The sequence below is a fragment of the Phocoena sinus genome, chromosome 2 (assembly GCF_008692025.1).
Source record: "Phocoena sinus isolate mPhoSin1 chromosome 2, mPhoSin1.pri, whole genome shotgun sequence".
NCBI lineage: Eukaryota > Metazoa > Chordata > Mammalia > Artiodactyla > Phocoenidae > Phocoena > Phocoena sinus.
In genome coordinates this window covers 12343950-12364592 of record NC_045764.1, presented here as the reverse complement: position 1 = coordinate 12364592, position 20643 = coordinate 12343950, and the positions used below count along the sequence as shown (strand labels likewise).

Genomic DNA, 20643 nt, shown 5'->3' with positions numbered 1-20643 from the left:
TAGCATCCCTCCCCTGCCCACCTGCCTTCCACTGCTCTGTTCTTTCTATATCTTATAAACATTCTTCTTGGGTCCATTTGTTTATTACTTGTTTTTTGCTCACTAATCTTTATGTTCTGAATAGGATGGATTTATTTGTCCTCCTAAAAAAATAGCAAAACAAAGATGCTCCTGACAAGCTGGCCAAGTCATCTCCTTTATAACACAGCACAAACGACCTCTGGGAGCTCATTTAAAATCCCACTAGGAACTGGGCTGAGATGCTGCACACACATGGCATCGCTGGGGCCAACCTGCCTTCGGGATGCCCTTGTCCCCTCTGGACTTCAGGGCAGCGGGGGCCACAGTTCGTTGGAAGAAAAAGAGTTTCACTTTTGACATTTCATAAAGTAATCGTAAGGCCCAAACACATTGGATTCATTTCTCTTCATCTCCAGGAATGTTTCTGATGTTTTACTAGCGTTTATTGAATGAGCTGGGCTCAAGAGGAGGTGAGCAGAAAGCAGGGTTTTGTTTTCACCACCCCTTCAAATCTGATATCCTGTCTCATGTTTCAATCTCTTAGAAGAACTCTCGGGAAAGTGCCATGACTTTTTTTTTTAACTCTTAGATAGCAACAAAAACACAGAAAGAAAGAAAAAGAAAGAAAGAGAGAGAGAGAGGAAGAAAGAAAGAAAGAAAGAAGAAAGAGGGAAAGAAGAGAGGAAGGGAGGAAGGAAGGAAAGAAAGAAGGAAGGGCCCCCCAAAGTTAAAAACCCCAAAACTCAAATCCCCAAATTCCAATCCAGCTGACTCTTACCCATCAAAGCACCTGACCTTTCCCAGTCCCAGCCTCCCTTACACTAGCAACCTGGAGGGGAGGAGAGGGCTTGAGCCTGGCTTCCTTTTCTAGTATCCAGAGATTTGGTCAAACACCAGCCTAGATGTTGCTGTGAAGGTATTTCCTATGTGAGGTTAACATTTAAATGAAGAGACTTTGAGTAAAGCAGATTATCCTCCACACTGTGGGTGGGCCTCATCCAATCAGCTTGAAGGCCTTCAGAGAAAGACTGAGATTCCCAGAGGAAGAGGGAATTCTACCTGCAGAGTGTCTTCAGACTGAGCTGTAACATCAGTTCTTCCCTGGGTCTCCAGCCTGCCAGCCTACTTTTCAGATTTCAGAAGTGCCAGCCTCTGGGACCACAGAAGCCAATTCCTTAAATCTCCATCTCTCTCTCCCCCTCTCTCTCTCCACACACCCTACTGGTTCTCTTTCTCTGGAGAATCCTAATATCTACATCGAAAGAACACACATTCACACAATGCCTCCCACTCCAGCTCAGCACCACAGCGTTTATTACGTATGGCTCGTCTCCTTTCCGTACCTTCTCTGGCAGTTAAGAACTGGTGCCCATGGTGCTTAAGGCACTGACATCTGCTCCATCCTCCCTCCCTTCATGTAACCGATCTGACCACACTGCACCCTGAGAGCTTGGCTCTGATGCAGGGCACAGGGAGCGGAAGGAGGCAGGAGTGTGTCTTTGGTGTTTTAATTCACGAGGGCAGGAACATTTTATTTTGGACTTTAATTCTTTTCTTACAAGAAAATTTAATATTTAATTTTTCCTTTGGCAGTCGAAAGTAGGGGGTTAATATTCAAATCTGTTGATTTGACATAACTGTTGGCTTTTTATTATTAGAATAATTTTATGATGCTATTTGACCTCATGGGCAAAACGTCTTGACAGACAATATTGGTCAACACAGCTGGATGTAATCTGGGGTGAGAAACAGACCAGGAAGTAAATTCTCAGTAGGGGATACAAAGTGACCTTGGAGTTTAATGTAAATGATGCACTCTTCTAACCCGATGCTGAGTCTTCTGGGTCACCAGCAGTCTCGGGATCCCCAGAGGAGCGGTGGTTGGTATTGGGGGGGCTGCATCATGAAGGTGGGAGCAGGGCTTTCCTCTCCCCCAAGGCTCAGACCCACGCCTAGCTGATCACAGGCTAAACACTTAAGTTTAATGTATTAAGAGAAGAAGAAAAACCCAGGGAATGTTGTTTCCTTCCATGTGGAGTGACATCCTCCATCGATTATCTGATTAAGACCTTGGAAGAAGGAACTTGGTCACATCTTGGCCATCCCCTCCCCCTTGCCCTTCTCTTTGGGGAGCAGATGCTCTGCTCTGGCAGGAAGAGACCTCCTCAGCCCACTGCTGCCTGTGATGGGAGTTAATCTGCCAAATTCGGGGGTTCAGCACTGAATAGCCTGTGTTATCAGTAAGACGGACGATCTCTGTCTGCTGGCTCCCTGACTTTATTTTAACTGGTCCAGAACCTCAGTAGGGAAGACAAGTATTATTTATCAAGTCTCATAAATACTCCAGTAATATTTATCTCTCAAGTTTGCAAATCTAAGCAGGTCACGAAAGCTGCTTAGAATTCTACCATGATTCTTTGATGTCTTTGAGATAAAATATAAATTCTGTATGTTCCTTTTCCTGTATCCCCTCTCACCACTTTCTCAGCCTTCTTATCTTCCAGTCATACCAAAGCACTGGCAGTTCCCTGGCTGTGCCTTGAACTTTAAACGCCTCTATGATGTCAAGTGGGCCACCTCCCTGCCTTTCTCCCATTTTCCTCAAGCTTGCCAACATTCATCATCGTTTGCTGGGGCCCAGCGTAGGCTGCCCCGAAGTGTGCCTCAATGGCATACTGATTATTTTGAATTAAAGTTTCTTAAGAAATGGGACACTCAGACCCTCCTTTCTGTCTCCGTGAAAGCAGGAAATCGATCTCCCATAAGAAAGGTGCCCTCTCTACATCTAGAGGTGGAAGGACACCCTTATCACACCCTGCCGCACTAGAGAAGGCAAGGGGGTGATCACACAGGAGAAAGAGCAGAGTTAAAGGGGAAGATGCTTCATACAGCTTGTGTCTCGGTGAGTATGGGATGATTTATTTTGTAACTCTTTTCTTTATAGTCTTTAGTTTCTTGCCATTTCATCTAAGCAGTTTTCTCTCTCACTCTCTTTTCAACAAAAAGCCTCATTCAGGCCATTGCTCCAGGCAAAGGAATTGGTCACAATCCAAAAGCATGTGTCCTGCCCTTAGCAGAAGCCCATCATGGTTTCGTAAGTCAGAGCACAGAAAATTCAATCCCCTCCAGATACCGAAATGTTGGTGTTTCGTTGCACAGTACTGTTATTAGGACTTTAAAAAAAATTTGAAGTAAAAATCATCTAACACCTGGACAGCATTTGCTGCATTAAAATTTGGAATCGAAAGTTGTTAGAAAGGGATCTTCTATATCTCTGCAACCCTCCAGAGGTGGAAGACAATGACAATCAACACAGCAAGGCTTCTATTTTAAGAATAAATACTTTCCCTGTTCAGAGACTATTTTTTTTAATAAGGTTTCCTTTTTTTTAATATAAATTTATTTATTTTTGGCTGCATTGGGTCTTCATTGCTGCACACGGGCTTTCTCTAGCTGTGGAGAGCAGGGGCTACTCTTCGTTGTGGTGCGCGGGTTCTAGGCACACGGGCTTCAGTAGCGGTGGCTCGCGGGCTGTAGGGCGCAGGCTCAGTAGTTGTGGCGCACGGGCTTAGCTGCTCCGCGGCATGTGGGATCTTCCCGGACCAGGGCTCGAACCCATGCCCCCTGTGTTGGCAGGCAGATTCTTAAACACTGCACCAACAGGGAAGCCCACCGTTCAGAGACTTTTAAAAACAATTTTAGGGCTTCCCTGGTGGCACAGTGGTTAGGAATCTGCCTGTCAATGCAGGGGACACAGGTTTGAGCCCTGGTCCGGGAAGATCCCACATGCCGCGGAGCAACTAAGCCCATGTGCCACAACTACTGAGCCTGTGCCCTAGAGCCCGCGAGCCACAACTACTGAGCCCATGTGCCACAACTACTGAAGGCCACACGCCTAGAGCCCAAGCTCTACAACAAGAGAACCCACCACAATGAGAAGCCCATGCACCACAATGAAGAGTAGCCCCCGCTGGCCACAACTAGAGAAAAGCCCGCTCGCAGCATCAAAGACCCAACGCAGCTAAAAATAAAAAAAACAATTTTATTATTTTACCATTTTAACAAACTCATTTTTTAACATGACAGGCTTGAAACAGATTTGGGTAATTCTGAATTCAATCTTCATCTACATTTGAGAAAGTAAAGAAGAGGACAAACCTGAAATGCTTTCCTTGAAACAAGCACTGCTACTTGCTCTCCATAAAAAGGTTGCAGTTCTGCAAAATGAACTATGAGTTGTTTGCAAGATCTCTTCAAAGTTACCAAAAAAGACACGTGAGTATTTGATGGGGAAGACATTATGGGAGAATATTTGAAGTCAACTTATAACAATTTTCCATTCCAGTAGATGATGGCTTAGCCAGAGGGGAGAATACATGAATATAAGGCTTTTCTCCAATATCTGAGCGAGGACACTCAGAAGAGGAGATAGTTCCATTTACCTTTCCTTCTGAACACCGATTACAGTCTCACCGAAAAGGAAGGCACTGAGATAAAAATTCAGATATTAAAATCTGCATTTTTCTGCAATCCATTTGAGTTTAACTCTAGTCATTTTGCAGAGTGCCTGGGCCATAGTAAATACGTCGATAAGTGATAACTGCTTTCACTGTCATTAATTATCTCCCTAGGGAAAAGGAGGAAGTTTCCCCAAGCACTGTTACTCACAGATCTTTAACCAATGCCCTGTCACCAGTGCCACCTAAGACAAAAGAACTGGAGCCCCAGACTATGTCAGATTCAAGGAGATCAGGTCTGCGCAGAACGATGGAGGTACAGCTTATGCAGGGCTCTCTCTACTCCTCTGTATCCTTTTCTCAGGGTAAACATCCCTCCCCATCCCCCTCTTCTCCTCCAAAGTCCCCCCAACAGTCAGTTCCCTAAGGCCCTCTGACCGGCCCAGATTTCACTCACAGAAGAAAGAATACCCACTAAGAAGGTAATGACTTCATTCATTAGCCCCCAGTTAGTAAAGGAGAGGGAGGCGATCTGATTTGAGGAAATGAAATTCTGATGCTTCTATTTCAAGCACTCTGGGCATGCGGATGTGCCTAAGGCTTCTGAACAATAGGACGCATTCTCCTCTTACGGCACCCTAAGAGAGCTCTTCTACACAGAGCCCTGCAAGAACACATCAGCATCCATTCTGTACATATTCATAGGACCTACTATGCACAGTTCTGGGCTAGTCACAAATTATTCTATGTATAAAAAAAGCCTCATCATTCAGTGTAGACAGAGAACAGAATAAAGCTAAGTCTCTCTAAAATTCTCTTTAAAAGACCTGGGAGGGCTTCCCTGGTGGCGCAGTGGTTGAGAGTCCGCCTGCTGAGGCAGGGGACATGGGTTCGTGCCCTGGTCCGGGAAGATCCCACATGCCGCAGAGCAGCTGGGCCCGTGAGCCATGGCCGCTGAGCCTGCGCATCCGGAGCCTGTGCTCCACAACGGGAGAGGCCACAACAGTGAGAGGCCCGCGTACCGCAAAAAAAAAAAAAAAAAAAAAAAAACCTGGGAGACCATCATCTAAAGAAGCATCTAAGTACATGCAGTACGTCAGACACAGGAAGTGAGCGTATTCCAAACGTGAAAGCAAAATTAAACCATGTTCCATGCCAAAGGGTCTGAACTGAGAATCACCTCCACCAGGCTGCCAGCCTTCATCTGCACTTCACCTTGATGCCTCTGCAAAGACACATGTCTTAGTCTAATTCAGACTCTTCAGTTTTATAAAAGTCACAGGACTCTCTTCTCTGCCAGGAGCTACATGCATCACATGGGGTGTGAGGCTGGTTATAGGTTTTCCCAATGCATTAGTGCCAAAGAACTGTGGTCCCTACCCCAATTCTGCTCCCTCCTTAGGATACACATTTGAATCCCCACCTTGACAAGGCGAGGAAGCGCCCAGTCCTTCCCCATTCAGGAATGAGGGGCAGAGTCTAAACCACTTGGGCCTCTGCAAAGGGACTTGATTCATCTCGGCAACGCTTTTCTGGGAGCATTTAAGAACCCAACCTCAGGAGTTAGATCACCTCTGTGTCATCCATTCTAGCCTGATTTTTCTTAATCTTCTCTGGTTCCCTGATCCCCATTTGGCTGTGTACACCTAACATCCATCTCAAGTCCCTCTGACTTTAACTCTTTTTTGACCTACTTTTCTGGTGCACTTTTGGCCCTCCCCCATAAATATATATTCTATTTTTACTTTATTGCCCAATGCACCAAGGCTGTAGGTTAATGACATCTCTACAATCAGCCCATCTCAAAGGACTAATTAGTCTGACCCTCTTTCCATCCAGCTGCTCCAACAAGGAATGGATTCAATAAACTATTCCAAACAAAAAGCCGTTCTTATGTTTAATGATGAATTACAGGTAGGATTCCCTTCAAATTCAGTGGAAATGATCGCTCTCTTAAGAACTATTTAATATTACTCTGCAACTTCTGTCTAGTGTAAAAAAGTGATATACATTTGAGAATTTAAGGCATGTTATCATTTTCAGTTAGTAGATGTAAATATTTAGAAAATACAAATGGGACTTCCCTGGTGGCACAGTGGTTAAGGCTCCGCACTCCCAATGCAGGGGGCCCGGGGTTCGATCCCTGGCCAAGGAACTCGATCCCACATGCAAGTCGCGACTAAGGGTTCGCCCGCCAAAACTAAGGAGATGGTGAGCCACGACTAAGGAGCCCGCCGGCCCCAACTAAGACCCGGCGCAACCTAATTAATTAATTAATTAAAAAAAAGAAAATACAAATAAATTAAGAACTGTTAAAATGAGATCTGATAATCCCACATTTGGAAATCTATCAACAAAGTGGTTGGAAACAGTAGTTATAAAAATGAGTGGTTTCACATCAAAAACATTATGCTGAATTAAAAGAAGTCAATTGAAAGAGCACATATTGTACAATCCCACTTATATGAAATAGTCAGAACAGGTAAATCCATAGCGACAGGAGTTTAGCAGTTGCCAGAGATTTGAAACAGGAGAGGAAAAGGGAGAGGGGAGAATAGGGAATGACTGTTCATGGGTACAAGCTTTCTTTGGGGGGTGATGAAACTCTTTTAAAATTAGCTTAGGGTGGTAATTCCCTATCAGTCCAGTGGTTAGGACTCGACGCTTTCACTGCCGGGGCCCAGGTTTGATCCCTGGTCAGGGAACTAAGATCCCAGAAGCCATGCGGCCAAAAAAAAAAAAAAAATCAAATACGGTGATGGCTGTACAATTCTGTAAATATACTATAAGCCATTGAACTGTACACTTTAAATGAATGAATTTTATGCTGTGTAAATTATATCTCAATAAAGCTGCTAAAAATCAACAGTTTCCATGTATATCAAAATATGACAAAAATTAACTCATCTTCTAAAAACATAAAATATTTAGGAATAATTTAGTTGTATGAAAAAGATATACAACCCACATAAATAAAATTATAAAACTGCATTGAGATACATGAAATAAGACATAAGTGAATCAAGAAATATTCTTGGATAGGAAGACTGATTATTGTAAATGATACAAATTTCTTCCAAAATTCATGAATAAATTTCCAAACAGTTCCATTTTAATAAAAATGCCAAGGGAGGCCGTTTTGGAGTGGAAGTAAACACAATTATTTTAAAACTTATCTGGAAAAATAAGAGATCAAAGACATTTTTGAGAAAGAGAACTAATGAAAAAAGACCCAAACTTACCAGATATTAACATATTATAACGCTAAAAACATTAAATACCAAAACAGCAATGAAGAGCTATAACACTGCATAGATAATCTTATATAGCCACAAAATAGCAGAGATAACCTTGAGATAAACCTTATTGTTGGTATATGATGAGTGTTAATTAAACAAGGAGGCCATCAGACTGAGGTGGCTCTAATACCTTAGCAGCCTATGTAAGCAAACCCCAACCTGAACCTGTAAATGCCTCAAGGTTAAGAAATCAATACCTAAGGACAACCAGTCACAGACAGACAACGAGGCTTCTCCATAGAAGGCAAACACTTAAGCTACAGCCAGTAACCTCCTTGCTTTGCTTCTACCTTTTCTCTATAAAAGTTTTTCCCCTGACTCCTGTGTTGGAGTGATCCTAACTACTTCTGGTTTAGTGCTGCCTGACTCGAGTCAATTTTCGCTCAAATAAACTTAAAAAAAAAAATCTGTTCTTTTTACTCATCCCTCCCCCCTTTTATTGAAATATAATTGACATACAATATTATATTAGTTTCATGTGTACAACATAGTGGTTCAATATTTGTGTACATTACCAAGTGATCATCACAGTAAGTCTAAGTTACCCTCTGTCACCGTACAAAATTATTATAATTTTATTGACTATATTCCTTATTTCGTACAATACCTCCCCATGACTCATTTATTTTTGCTCAAATAAACTCTTAAAAATGTAACATGCCTCAGTTTATCATTTAACATGAGGGAAACATCGTAAATCAATGAAAAAGGAAAAGATATTCAACAAATGACGTTGGGAAAATTGCTTATTAATTTGAAAGCTAGTGACAGTCTCCCAAACTTTTATTCCTCCAGTCTAAGGGATTTTTTTTTTTTTTTTTTTTTTTTTTGGCTGTATTGGGTCTTCATTGCAGTGTGCGGGCTTCTCATTGTGGTGGCTTCTCTTGTTGTGGTGCTCAGGCTTCAGTAGTTGTGGCACGCAGGCTCTAGAGTGCAGGCTCGGTAGTTGTGGCGTACGAACTTAGTTGCTCCGTGGCATGTGGGATCTTCCCGGGCCAGGGCTTGAACCCGTGTCCCCTGCAATGGCAGGCGGATTCTTAAGCACTGCACCACCAGGGAAGTCCTCTCTAAGGGTTTTATATGCTCCTAAATCCCTGTGTCTGAGGGACCTAGAGTAGTGTGTTTTCTTATCTGAATCAGAGCTGATACATTTCCAAGACCAAAAGAAGCTAAATAAAGTGTAATTTTTATCAAAACGTTTTCTTTTATCTGAAAGTAAAGTACTATAATATCACACAAGAAATTGTTTTAATAGTTAAATAGATTTAAAACCTTGCTCCATAGCTGGAAAAGCACTTGTACCTGTATCCTGAACTGGTCTCCAGAGGGCAGCAGGGAGTCATTTACACTTAACCAAAAGTTACCTCTTAACCAAAAGTGTGTACTTTTTTCAACTCTTCTGTTCTTTCTTATGACTAGGCCTTAACAACTGGGTGGCCAGGATTTGGAAGGCTGTCTGAGGTCATGGATCAAAGTGATGCCAACAAGCCAAAGCAATGATTCAAAGAATCACTTTTATATCTTTAAAATAATTCTTTAATTAGATAAACCAATGAACCACAATTAATACACTGTTGGCTAAGCATATTTAACCAGCACATGTTTATGAAACACCGATGCATATAAAGCATTTAATCCTTTCAGGGCTTTCTATCCCTAGACATACAAAAAGTATATAGAAAGGGTGATAGTCACTTATTCTGTCATATTTTTTGAGCATTTGATACACACTAAAAGTTTATCAGTGACCCAGAAATTGTTGAAGACACAAAGGGTTATAAAAGCATGTTTCAAAAAAAAAATCATGTTATTCTGACTTACTTTGTAAACAACAAAGATTCTGGATAGATAGGTGAAATGCTTCTATAAACTGACAAAGTAAGGAATAGTTCAGCCAAAATTAAGTGAGGGCAGACATCCAGAGACTTATGCAGGACACTGAAGCTGGCCTGTACTCCAGGGCATTGCGAAACCAGGTAAATTTGAACTTTGGTTTTCACCTCTTAACAGGGCACAGAGAAAAGGCATCACATAGGTCTTCCTCAAAGTGGTGATTCCAAATAATAGGAGACCACCCCATTAAGGTTGAGACACCAAAGGGCCATCTCTTCAGCGTGAGAAGGAACTAGAAGTAACCACCTTGAACCCTGTACCTCCTCCCATCCTAGAAAAAGTGAAATTTCCTCCTGTCTGGAAACTTGGCTCAAAGTATAGAGGTGGAGAAAAGTCTCTTCTGAGTTTTATAAGCATGAGATGGCCCACATTCATACATCTGGGTGGTCTAAAATGCCTCAAGCTGAGAATTAGGTTAAAGCTGTCACAGACCCAGGAGTCTCACAGAAGCAAACAGAAATCTTCTCTACAGAGACTCACCTCTATTCCAGGCCTCAAAGAGTTTCTGCAGAAATATGAGTTCACAGTCAAAAATCATGAAACCCGAAAGTAAAGGACATATCATGAGTGACAGCCAGTGCTTATTAGACCCTCAAAGATGAAAGACATGGAAATTATGAAACATGGAAGATCAATCAAGTACACTGGAATATATTTATAGAAATAACAGGACAAGTTACGGGCAAAGAGCCAGAGCCATTAAAAAATAACCAAACCAACCAAGCATAGAACTCCTAGTCATAAAAAACGTGATAAGTGATATTTTAAAACTCAATGAAAATGGATAAAATAGTAACAAAAATATGCATTCGGGTTTAAAAATATAGGATTAAAAGATACGAGAGTAATGAGATATATATTAAGCCTTTATTCCAACACATTTTTGAGTTTAAAGGATATAAAGGCCCTGGACAAATATTTCACTATATCTGACTCGAAAGGAATACAAAACCCAAATAGTCTCATAATCAGTAAGGAAATTGGGAGTACAAAATATGTCAATCAATCAGTCAACTCCTCTAGGCCCAGGTGGCTTCCCTGGCTGTTCTAAATATTTAAGGAAGAAAAAGTTCTAATTTTACACAAATGCTCCTAGGAAACAAAATACGGATAACATTTCCCAGCTCATTTTGTGAAGCTACCATAATCCTGATTCCCAAACCCAAAAAGAATAGTATAAAAAAGGAAAAGTAGGTGCTTCCCTGGTGGCGCAGTGGTTGAGAGTCCGCCTGCCGATGCAGGGGTCATGGGTTCGTGCCCCGGTCTGGGAAGATCCCACATGCCGTGGAGCGGCTGGGCCCGTGAGCCATGGCCGCTGAGCCTGCGTGCCCGGAGCCTGTGCTCCGCAACGGGAGAGGCCACAACAGCGAGAGGCCCGCGTACCGCAAAAAAAGGAGAAGTATAGCTCACCACACTGATGTTCACAGGTTCAAAATATCCTAAGCAAAAATTAACACACTAAGTTCAGGAACAAATTTTAAAAAGAAACAAACAAAAAAACACATCATGACCAAGTTGGGCTTATACAAAGAAAGTAAGGTTGATTTCACATTTTTAAAAATCAGCTAATTAATTTCACCACACTAATAGATTAAGGGGAAAAAAATCATATGGCCTCTCAATAGATGCAAAACCCCCACATTTTACAAAATTAAAATTCATTCACGATTTTTTCAAAAGTCTCTTTGCAAAAGAAATATCTATAGCAAGTATTATGTGTAATGTTGAAATACCGTATTCAGTATTGATATAAAATAAGGATGCTTGCTGTCATCACTTTTACTTAACAATTTGCTAGGTGCCCCAACAGTGCAGCTGGCAGAGATGAATGAATGAATGAAGAAATGATGTAAAATTGTAGGACAGCAAAATTTGCCATCCCCAAATGTGTCTCTTTGGCATGAGGATTAATTGGGCTGATTATTTTTAAGAAACAGAAAACTCAGAAAGCTTTTCTTGTTACATCCCCCTTAACTGCTTAAAGAATTTAAGATAAAGGGCCTGTCTCCAGAATGGAGCTATCACTAGAGATATCTGTAAAGAATATGGACTAGGTGTGCTGGGAGAAACTTGGCAGGGCCTATAGATTAGGGTCCACTCTATCCCATTGTCTCTGCAGGACCCAGCAAACATTTGTTTACCAAACATTTGCTTTTCCATCTCTATTTCCTTCCTCCCCCTTGAGGTCCCAAACCATACCCCCAACATTCTCTTTTGTCTCTAGCAGAAGATGGTATTTAAGGTGAGGGTTTCAGCCATTTTGGCAAGTTACTCAGTTTTCCTGGGTCTCTCCCATGTGTACATGTTATTAAACTTTTGTTTTCTCTTGTTAATCTGTCTCATGTCAACTGAATTCTTACAGCAGCCAGAAGAACCTAGAATGGTAGAAGAAAATATCCCCCCCACATAGATTTATTTTAAAATGTATATGGAAGAACAAAGAAAGAGCCATGAATATTTAAGCCATCCTGAAAAAAGAAAATGAGACAATTTATCTTACCAAACACCTACAATTAAGTATTAATGTAAGCAGATGGGGTAGGGGGTCCCGGGAGAAAGAGACCCAGGCATGGCTTAAGCCACTTTGTGATCTAAGCCTGGCCACAATGCTTGCCCAGTTATTAAGGATCTAAAGGGAAGTGAGGGAAATGAAGGAACAAAGGAAGAGCGGCAAAGAAACAAGAGTTCAGCGAGAAAACAGAGTCCTAGTTCCTCCTCAAGGGATGTACATAACCATCTTACACCTGTCTTCAGTTCTGCAGGAACTAAGGCCCCCACCCAGGTGGAGGACAGAATGATGTTGACCCTCTTGACTTCAATCAACTACAGCCAGGACTCTGTCAACCTTTGCCCCAATTCTATGCTGAATTCTCCTCTGCCCAAGTCCCTTTATGAATATGCATGAACTCTTAGTTTAAACGTCCCCAATTTTGCTGTTTGGGGAGACATTGCTCTGCGAGAGATCCCCAGTGTTCCCCTTACTTGCTGCAAGTAATAAGTCCTTCCTTCTCCCAGTTTTCGGCTTGGTTGTGTCTTTTGGCTCAACACCCACCAAGAGGCAAACCCAGTTTTGGGGTAACATTAATTTTAGTGGGATTTCCCACAAGGACAGATAATCTAACGAATGGAACAGAACAAAATACCCTAAATCTGACCTACACACATACGTGGAGTTCTGACATGACACATTATCTTCTGTTATTAACTTGAGAACATGGGGGATCATTATGGGGAAAAAATTAATCCCTCTTTCACATCAATACTAAAAATCAGTCCCAGTGGATTAAAGACCTGTATGTATGTAAAAGACAATAATATAAAAATCTTAGAAGACTTTAAGATATAGCAGCATTTTTAAAACAAAACACAGAACGTGGAAACCATGAGGAAAATATAGGAGTTTGACTACATTAATGTAAAAAAACCACTTTGGTTTATTAAAGAACACTGTAAGAAGAGTAAACAGGGGACTTCCCTGGTGGCACAGTGGTTAAGAATCCGCCTGCCAATGCAGGGGACATGGGTTCGAGCCCTGGGCCGGGAAGATCCCACATGGCACGGAGCAACTAAGCCCGTGCACCACAACTACTGAGCCCACATGCAGCAACTACTGAAGCCCACGTGCTCTAGGGCCCGTGCTCCGCAAGAAGAGAAGCCACAACTACAGAAAGCCTGTGCGCAGCAACGAAGACCCAATGTAGCCAAAAAATTAAAAAATTTTAAAAAAAGAGTGAACAAAAAACCAAGAGAAGACATGTGCAACACATAAAACAAACAAAAGATGAGTATCCAAAATATGTTTTTTAAAATACTCTTATTAACCAAAAAGAAAACAAATAAACAATGAATTTGAACAGGCACGTCACAGAACACGAAAACTGAATGGCCGATACACATATATATATATATTTTTTGCGGTACGCGGGCCTCTCACTGTTGTGGCCTCTCCCGTTGCGGCACACAGGCTCCGGATGCTCAGGCTCAGCGGCCATGGCTCACGGGCCCAGCCGCTCCGCGGCATGTGGGATCTTCCCAGACCGGGGCACGAACCCACGTCCCCTACATCGGCAGGCGGACTCCCAACCACTGTGCCACCAGGGAAGCCCCAATACACATATTTTTAAAAGGGTTAACCGTATTAATAACAAGGGAAACACAAATCAGACAAAATGAAATAGTTTCATGTCCATGAGATCAACAAACATTTAAACATCTGACAATATCAAGTCTCGACAAAGAAGAGTAACAAATATTTTCATATTATGATCAGTTTGGAAGGCTCTTGGCCTTAGATAATAAATATGAAAATCCACATACTCTCCATTCCACTCTTACAAACATACTGTAAAAGCACTCTCGCACATGTGTACCTGAGACAGTACAAGAATGTTCAGAACAGAACTGTAGGAGCAAATGGCAATTTCATATGCCTCAACGTAATAAAAATTGATAAGGATTACAGATATCTTCAGGGCACTTTACTATATCTGAAATCTGTGGTCAGTGGACAGAAAACTGTAAGCCTAAACACTAACACAGGATAATAAAGGGCCAGAGAAAGACACCAACACCAAGGAGTGTCATGAATTTGTATAAGAGCTTATTTGTTTCACAAACATTCAGACTGCACTTATCATGTGCCCAACACTGTTGTACGTGCTTCACCAGCATCAGTTCATTTCATCCTCAAAACAGGCCTATGAGCTGGGTGCTAATATGATCCTCATCGGACAGATGAAGAAACTGAGGCAGAGAGGGTGAGTATTTTGCCCAAAGTCACACGCAATTAAGTGGCAGAGCCAGGATTCGAACGCAAGTAGTTTGACTCCCAAGTCCTTGTATTAAAACATACACTATGCTGACTCCTAACCATGATGCTATATTGTGCTGGCAGAACCACTACGAAGGAATTTATCCAACAAGTGCAATTAAATCCCTTATTGATGTGAGCGTAAGGATACCGTTCCAGCTATCTATTCACTGCTGCATAACACAGCTCCCCAAACTCAGTGGCATAAAACAACTATTTCTCACGCTCACTCACTAAGGAATTAGGACAGGAGTAGCAGGATGGCACACTCTTGTTCCTTGCCAGGACCCCAGATGGCAAGACTAAATGCCTGGGGGCTGGATGACTTGAAGGCTGGGCTCAGCTGGGCCAATGGCCCCAGTACCCACATGCAGACTCTCCAAATGGCTTGGGCTCCTAACAGCATGGCAGCTGGATTCGGAAGGCGAGACTCCAGAGAGCAAACATCCCGAGAGCACAGGATGTAGTGGCAAGGCTTCTTTTGTCCCTGCCTTCGAAGCCGTGCAGCGTCACATTCTGTCTTTATGACCAAGTCACGGAGGCCCCTCAGATCCAGGGATGGGGAATTAGGCTCCACCTCTGGGTGAGGAAGAAGGTAACCTTGCGGAAGAGCAGGTGAGTGGGAGACAGTGTCAGGGTTACCTCTGGAAACACAACTGGGCCCAGAGTCACAGAGGCTGTTGAAAGGGCAATAGGTTCTGGGATATTTTTAGCCACAGGTAACTGAACAGGCAATTAACAGTGGTTTAAATTCTAAGGGGGTTTTTGTCTCATGACATAAAAAGGCCAGAGACAGGGCAAGTCCAGAGTTAGTTAGTTGCTCGGTGATGTCATCAAGGACCCCAGTGCTTTCTGTTTTTCTAGTCTGCTACACTTAGCACATCCTAAGTATCCCACTCCTTGCTTTTAGGTTGGTTGCAGCAATTCCAAGCATCAGAAGGAGACGTAATAATGTCAAACAAAGAAAAAGAGGGGTATATTTTCCCTTGAGTCTCTTTTAATTAAAAAAAAAAAAAAGAAAAGGGACTTCCCCAGCAGTCCAGTGGTTAAGACTCCAAGCTTCCACTGCAGGGGGCAGGGGTTCGATCCCTGGTAGGGGAAGTAAGATCCCACATGCTGCAAGGCACAGCCAAAAAAAAAAAAAGAAGAACCTCCTTTCTAAACCTCACAGTTAACTTACTTTCAGGTCACATTGGACCTGAACTTGCCCTTGTTCATGCCATAGCTGGAAAAGAAGCTGAGAAAGGATCTAGCATTTTGGCTTCATAGTAAGAAGTGCTTCTGCTAATAAAAAAAGGAAGGGGAAGAATGACAGTGGAACCACCAGTATCTGCCACAAGTTCAGGCAACCTCCATTCACTTAGCAATTATTAGCTGATTGCTAATTGTGTACCAGGCACAGCGCCAAGAGGCAGGGCATGGCGGTGCGCAAGACAAGCATCCCTACCCTTGTAATGCTTACAGTCCAGCACAAAACAGAGGCATGTAACAAGCAATCACATAATTAACTCAAAAGTGTTCAGTACCATGAAAAAGAGGTATGCAATCAAAGCACGATTTGCTGTAAAGAAAGCAATATTTCTTTATGGAAATATACTGCAATGAAAGACAAGATTATAGTTATAAATACTAAAAGAATCACAAGGTCCTCGCTAAGATGAAAAAATAATGACTGGAAATGATCAAGAGAAGGAAGCATGGTGTCTGGAAGATAGATCGCGTCCCCATCATTAGAAAAGTCACTCCATTGAGGATCTGAGACTGTTCCCTGGGATTTACTACAGACCTGATGAAGCTTCTCTTGAGACTCCCTGACCTCCTTCTATCGAACTGCATGCCCACCAAACAAACTCTGGAATACTGCATCGCTTGCCCAGGTGGACTAGATACCAGACTGGAATTTTTCAGTTTCTGAAAAGTTCTATCTGTCACCATAAAGTGTTATTTTGGTCAGTTTAAAGTAAGCATGAACAATCTTAGACCTTCAAAGCTATAATCGCTGACTGGGAACCCACGGTGAGCCCCACCCTGGGCACTCACAAGATATCAAGCCGGTTTCACCACGATGGCACTCAAAACTCACCTGGTACATTCCTTTGATAGTAGCTATGGCATCGGCCAGCTGCTGATTGTAGCATTTTCTTAAGGTATCCTCATTCTGCAAATGAAAAATAAATACAACAAGCACCACAATGTATTTCCAAATGCAACTCTCACACCTACAAGGGAGGGGCTCAGTATAAAACCATCATTCAAATCATATGCTCTCTCAAAAACTTCACTTTATAATCATTTCCCCTATGCTTACAGCTAATACAACACATTCCATTTTCACTTACACTGAACCAAAAGCAATAAAGAGCTCATATGGATAAAATAAATACAGATAATGTGAACATTTTCTCTCATCTCATCTTCCATATCATAGTCTTTCTAATGTCTTAGAACTGCTTATAAAATAGTGAAATCGGGGGATGGGATAAGTTGGGAGATTGGGATTGACATATATACACTACTATGTATAAAACAGATAACTAATGAGAACCTAATGTATAGCACAGGGAACTCTACTCAGTGCTCTGTGGTGACCTAAATGGGAAGGAAATCTTTAAAAGAGTGGATATATGTATACGTATAACTGATTCACTTTGCTGCACAGCAGAAACTAATACAACATTATAAAGCAACTATACTCCAATAAAAATTAATTACAAAATAAAATAAAATAGTGAAATCTATTTGGAGTTCACATCCTCTTCTGGTCCTGGTATTTTTGGATGAATTATGCTCATGGAAAGAAATCTTGGGCCCCTAATCCACAAACTAGAGTCATTTTCTGATTAATCAAATTATTTGATCCTATCTGTTATGGATAACAATGAAAGATAGTACATTAAAAAAATACTCTTGTATGGAATCTAAAAAAAAGAAAAAGAGTTCTGAAGAACCTAGGGGCTGGACAGGAATAAAGATGTAGAGAATGGAACGAAGGGAGAGAGTGGCATGGACATATATACACTACCAAACGTAAAATAGATAGCTAGTGGGAAGGAGCCGCATAGCACAGGGAGATCAGCTCGGTGCTTTGTGACCACCTAGAGGGGTGGGATAGAGAGGGTGGGAAGGAGACACAAGATGGGAGGAGATACGGAGATATATGTGTATGTATAGCTGATTCACTGTTATACAGCAGAAACTAACACAACACTGTAAAGCAATTATACTCCAATAAAGATGTTAAAAAATGCTCTTGATTCTGATATTAATTTTGATTCTAGCATGGAGTAAACCGCCGATGGGCTTTAGAGTCAGACAGAATTGGATTTCAATGTTACTGTACCACTTACTATCTGTCTGACTTTAATTAAGTGACTTAACCTTGGTGGCTCAGTTTCCTTACCTGCAGAGCAGGGATAAGAGGATTTCCACTTACAGATTGTTGAGGGACTTAAAGAGGAAATGCATTAAAAGGTACTTTGAATGGTGGGGTCAACAACACGTGGGTGTTTTGTTTTATAGCAGAAAAATAACACTGATGCCTGTTCTTAATGACAGATAAGTATGCTAACCTGATCAAAGATTTTAGGAAATTCCTCAGAGCAGCAGAGTTTTCATGTCTTTGGCTCCTACAGAGCCATTAAAACACAAATCATATAAAACTGTAGTTAAGGGCTGAAATTCAAGCATTAAACTGTCTGGTCTGGAACCTAAACCCTGATGGTTTCTTAACTGGTGACCTTGAGCAAGTGAATTAACCTTTCTGTGCCTCGGTTTCCTCATCTGTAAAAGGGGTATAATAATTGTACCTACTTTGTCAGGTTAGTCATGAGCCTCAAACGAGTTCATACACAGGGTACTCACAAAAGTTTCTGCATATAGTAAAGCTATAGGTACCATACAGCTTTATGTAGTCAACACATGATACACAACACATACAAATTAAATTGCCCTCATAAGTTGCTAAGCTAAAAACTGTAGTACCTACACATCTAAACACAAAATTAATCCACATACGAAACAGAGGAAATGAGAGAACTTCTACCTGTTGGTAACGTCTTTCGATTGTCAGGATCCTGTCATGTAGAGAAGTGAAGAGTCTGCAAGATTCCTCTCTAAGACGGTCCTCAAACTTCAGTTGAATCAATTGTTTGAGGAACCCAAAATCCACCTGAAGAGATTTAATAATCTAAAAATGGAAAAACATACATTATTGTAGAGAGTTAAGGGCCCTCTGTGTAAAGATTCCAGCACCTGGCCTCGTCTGGGCAGATCACTTGGGCACCTGGTCAGGGGCTTGTCCTGAATTGACGATTACCTCTCCAAAGTCATGTACACTGGGGATTCCAGTTAATCTGCTAAACTAATACATGCTGATGGACGAAGGGAGAGGAGGTTCCCAGCAGTTTCCTCACATATAGAGTAAGTTATCCTTTGCCATGAATCAAAAAACGATTGAAAAAATAATTTTCAATATGTGATTTTCAGATCAGAAAAAATGGGCAAGAATCAACATTTGTTGTGAATTTACTAGCCCAGTACTTAAATATATAACCAATGTGTTGACTAAGAACTGGTTGGTATCATCCAAACGCAATGTATTTTTGTCTCCCACTGTCTATTTAAAATGTATTCACTAGGACTGCCCTGATGGTCCAATGGTTAAGAATCCGCCTTACAATGCAGGGGACGTGAGTTCCATCCCTGGTCGGGGAACTAAGACCCCACATGCCACGGGGCAGCTAGGCCCGTACGCCACAACTACAGAACCCATGCACTCTGGAGCCCGAGCCACAACTAGAGAAAAGCCCACGCACCGCAACTAAGACCCAATGCAGCCCAAAATAAATAAATATTTAATTCAAAAAATAAAATTATTCACTAGGTGATCTTCCCTCGCCCTGAATGGAAACTGTAAGCAATTCCTACTCATTCTTGGGAACAGAAAGTCTCATCATCACTCAAAACACAGCCCGAAAGTAGCATTTCGAATATGACGCTTCCAACTTCATTCATAGGTAAGGCTGCTCCCTGCACTCCAGGCCAAGGGCAGTAGCTGGCAGCTGCAGGTCTTTAAGGAAAAGAGTGGGATTCACTCTTGAGCTCTCTCCCCTCTTACCTCCTCCCCCCACACCCCAGCTGCTTCTCCACCACAGACAAGGCAGAAGGGATAAAGGGACACGGCTGTTCCTACCTGGCGGGGGGCTTCACCCTGGTCTGGTAGGACAGGAGAACGACCCTTCTTCCCTCGGGCGCCAACACAGCTTCTCTTGAGGTTCCCGCTGCGGGTACCCTCTCTCCTGTGGATGCACAGGGACAAGCAGCTGCTTCTCTACTCCGGGTCGTCACTGCTACTCCGCCCTCGGGCCCTATGAATCTAGAGCTTTACACTTTCTTCTGCCTTCTGCTGGGGGCCCTCTGTCCTTCTCAATCCGTCAACTGGAGAGGACCCAGAATGACCCCAAGCTGGCGCTCTCTCTCTTTTTCTCAGAGGCCACATGTGGTCCACAAGAAACAATCACACAACCCTCATCCCAGCAACTCTGGCAGTGCAGACTGATCCCAGCCCAGCCGCTCCCCCTTCTTGCCCCAGCCCACGTTAGCTTCCTTGCACGTGAATCGGCGCCGGTCCTCTGAGTCTTCCAATAGCAGCAAACGTATTTCAAGTTCCACAGAAGCCTGCCTTACTGGCTTTGAGCTGAGGAAGAGCCCTTCTGCTACCCCTCCCCCAGAAAGAGCACAGCAATAGTGTTTCCTAAAGAAATTGCTTCAGCAATTTTTCCCCTTCACCTCCTGATCCCCGTTTTTATTATCCTTGGTCTGATTAAAGAGCTAAGAGTCATTGATCTGATGTGTAACATTCTCTTTGTAAATTCTGCAAATGGGATCTTACACTCACTTTGGAATTTGATACCTGGCTACTAGCACCCTGGGAAGAAGCTCGGTTTTAGCATCCTGATACTATGTGGGAGGTTTTATTTTGCAGTTGAGGATATCAAGACTTTGAGAGGTCAAGTGACTAACTAGTCCAACATTACGTGGCCGGTAAGCGGAAGGTACAGATTTGCACAGAGTTGTGACTGACTCATACTCCTTCTTTATACCATGTTGTCAACTTATGAAGGTTACTATTTTGAGAAATATGAAAAAAAATTCTAGAGCAAGT

General features: G+C 42.3%; 1 protein-coding gene across 1 annotated transcript in view; it reads right to left on the bottom strand.

Moving 5' to 3' along the window:
• The window catches only part of C2H10orf67 (chromosome 2 C10orf67 homolog), a 110999-nt gene that overhangs the window by 61187 nt on the left and 29169 nt on the right, over positions 1-20643 (bottom strand). The window contains 2 exon segments of the mRNA XM_032619054.1: positions 16564-16638; positions 18523-18666. Coding sequence (XP_032474945.1) covers positions 16564-16638; positions 18523-18666 — 219 coding nt within the window.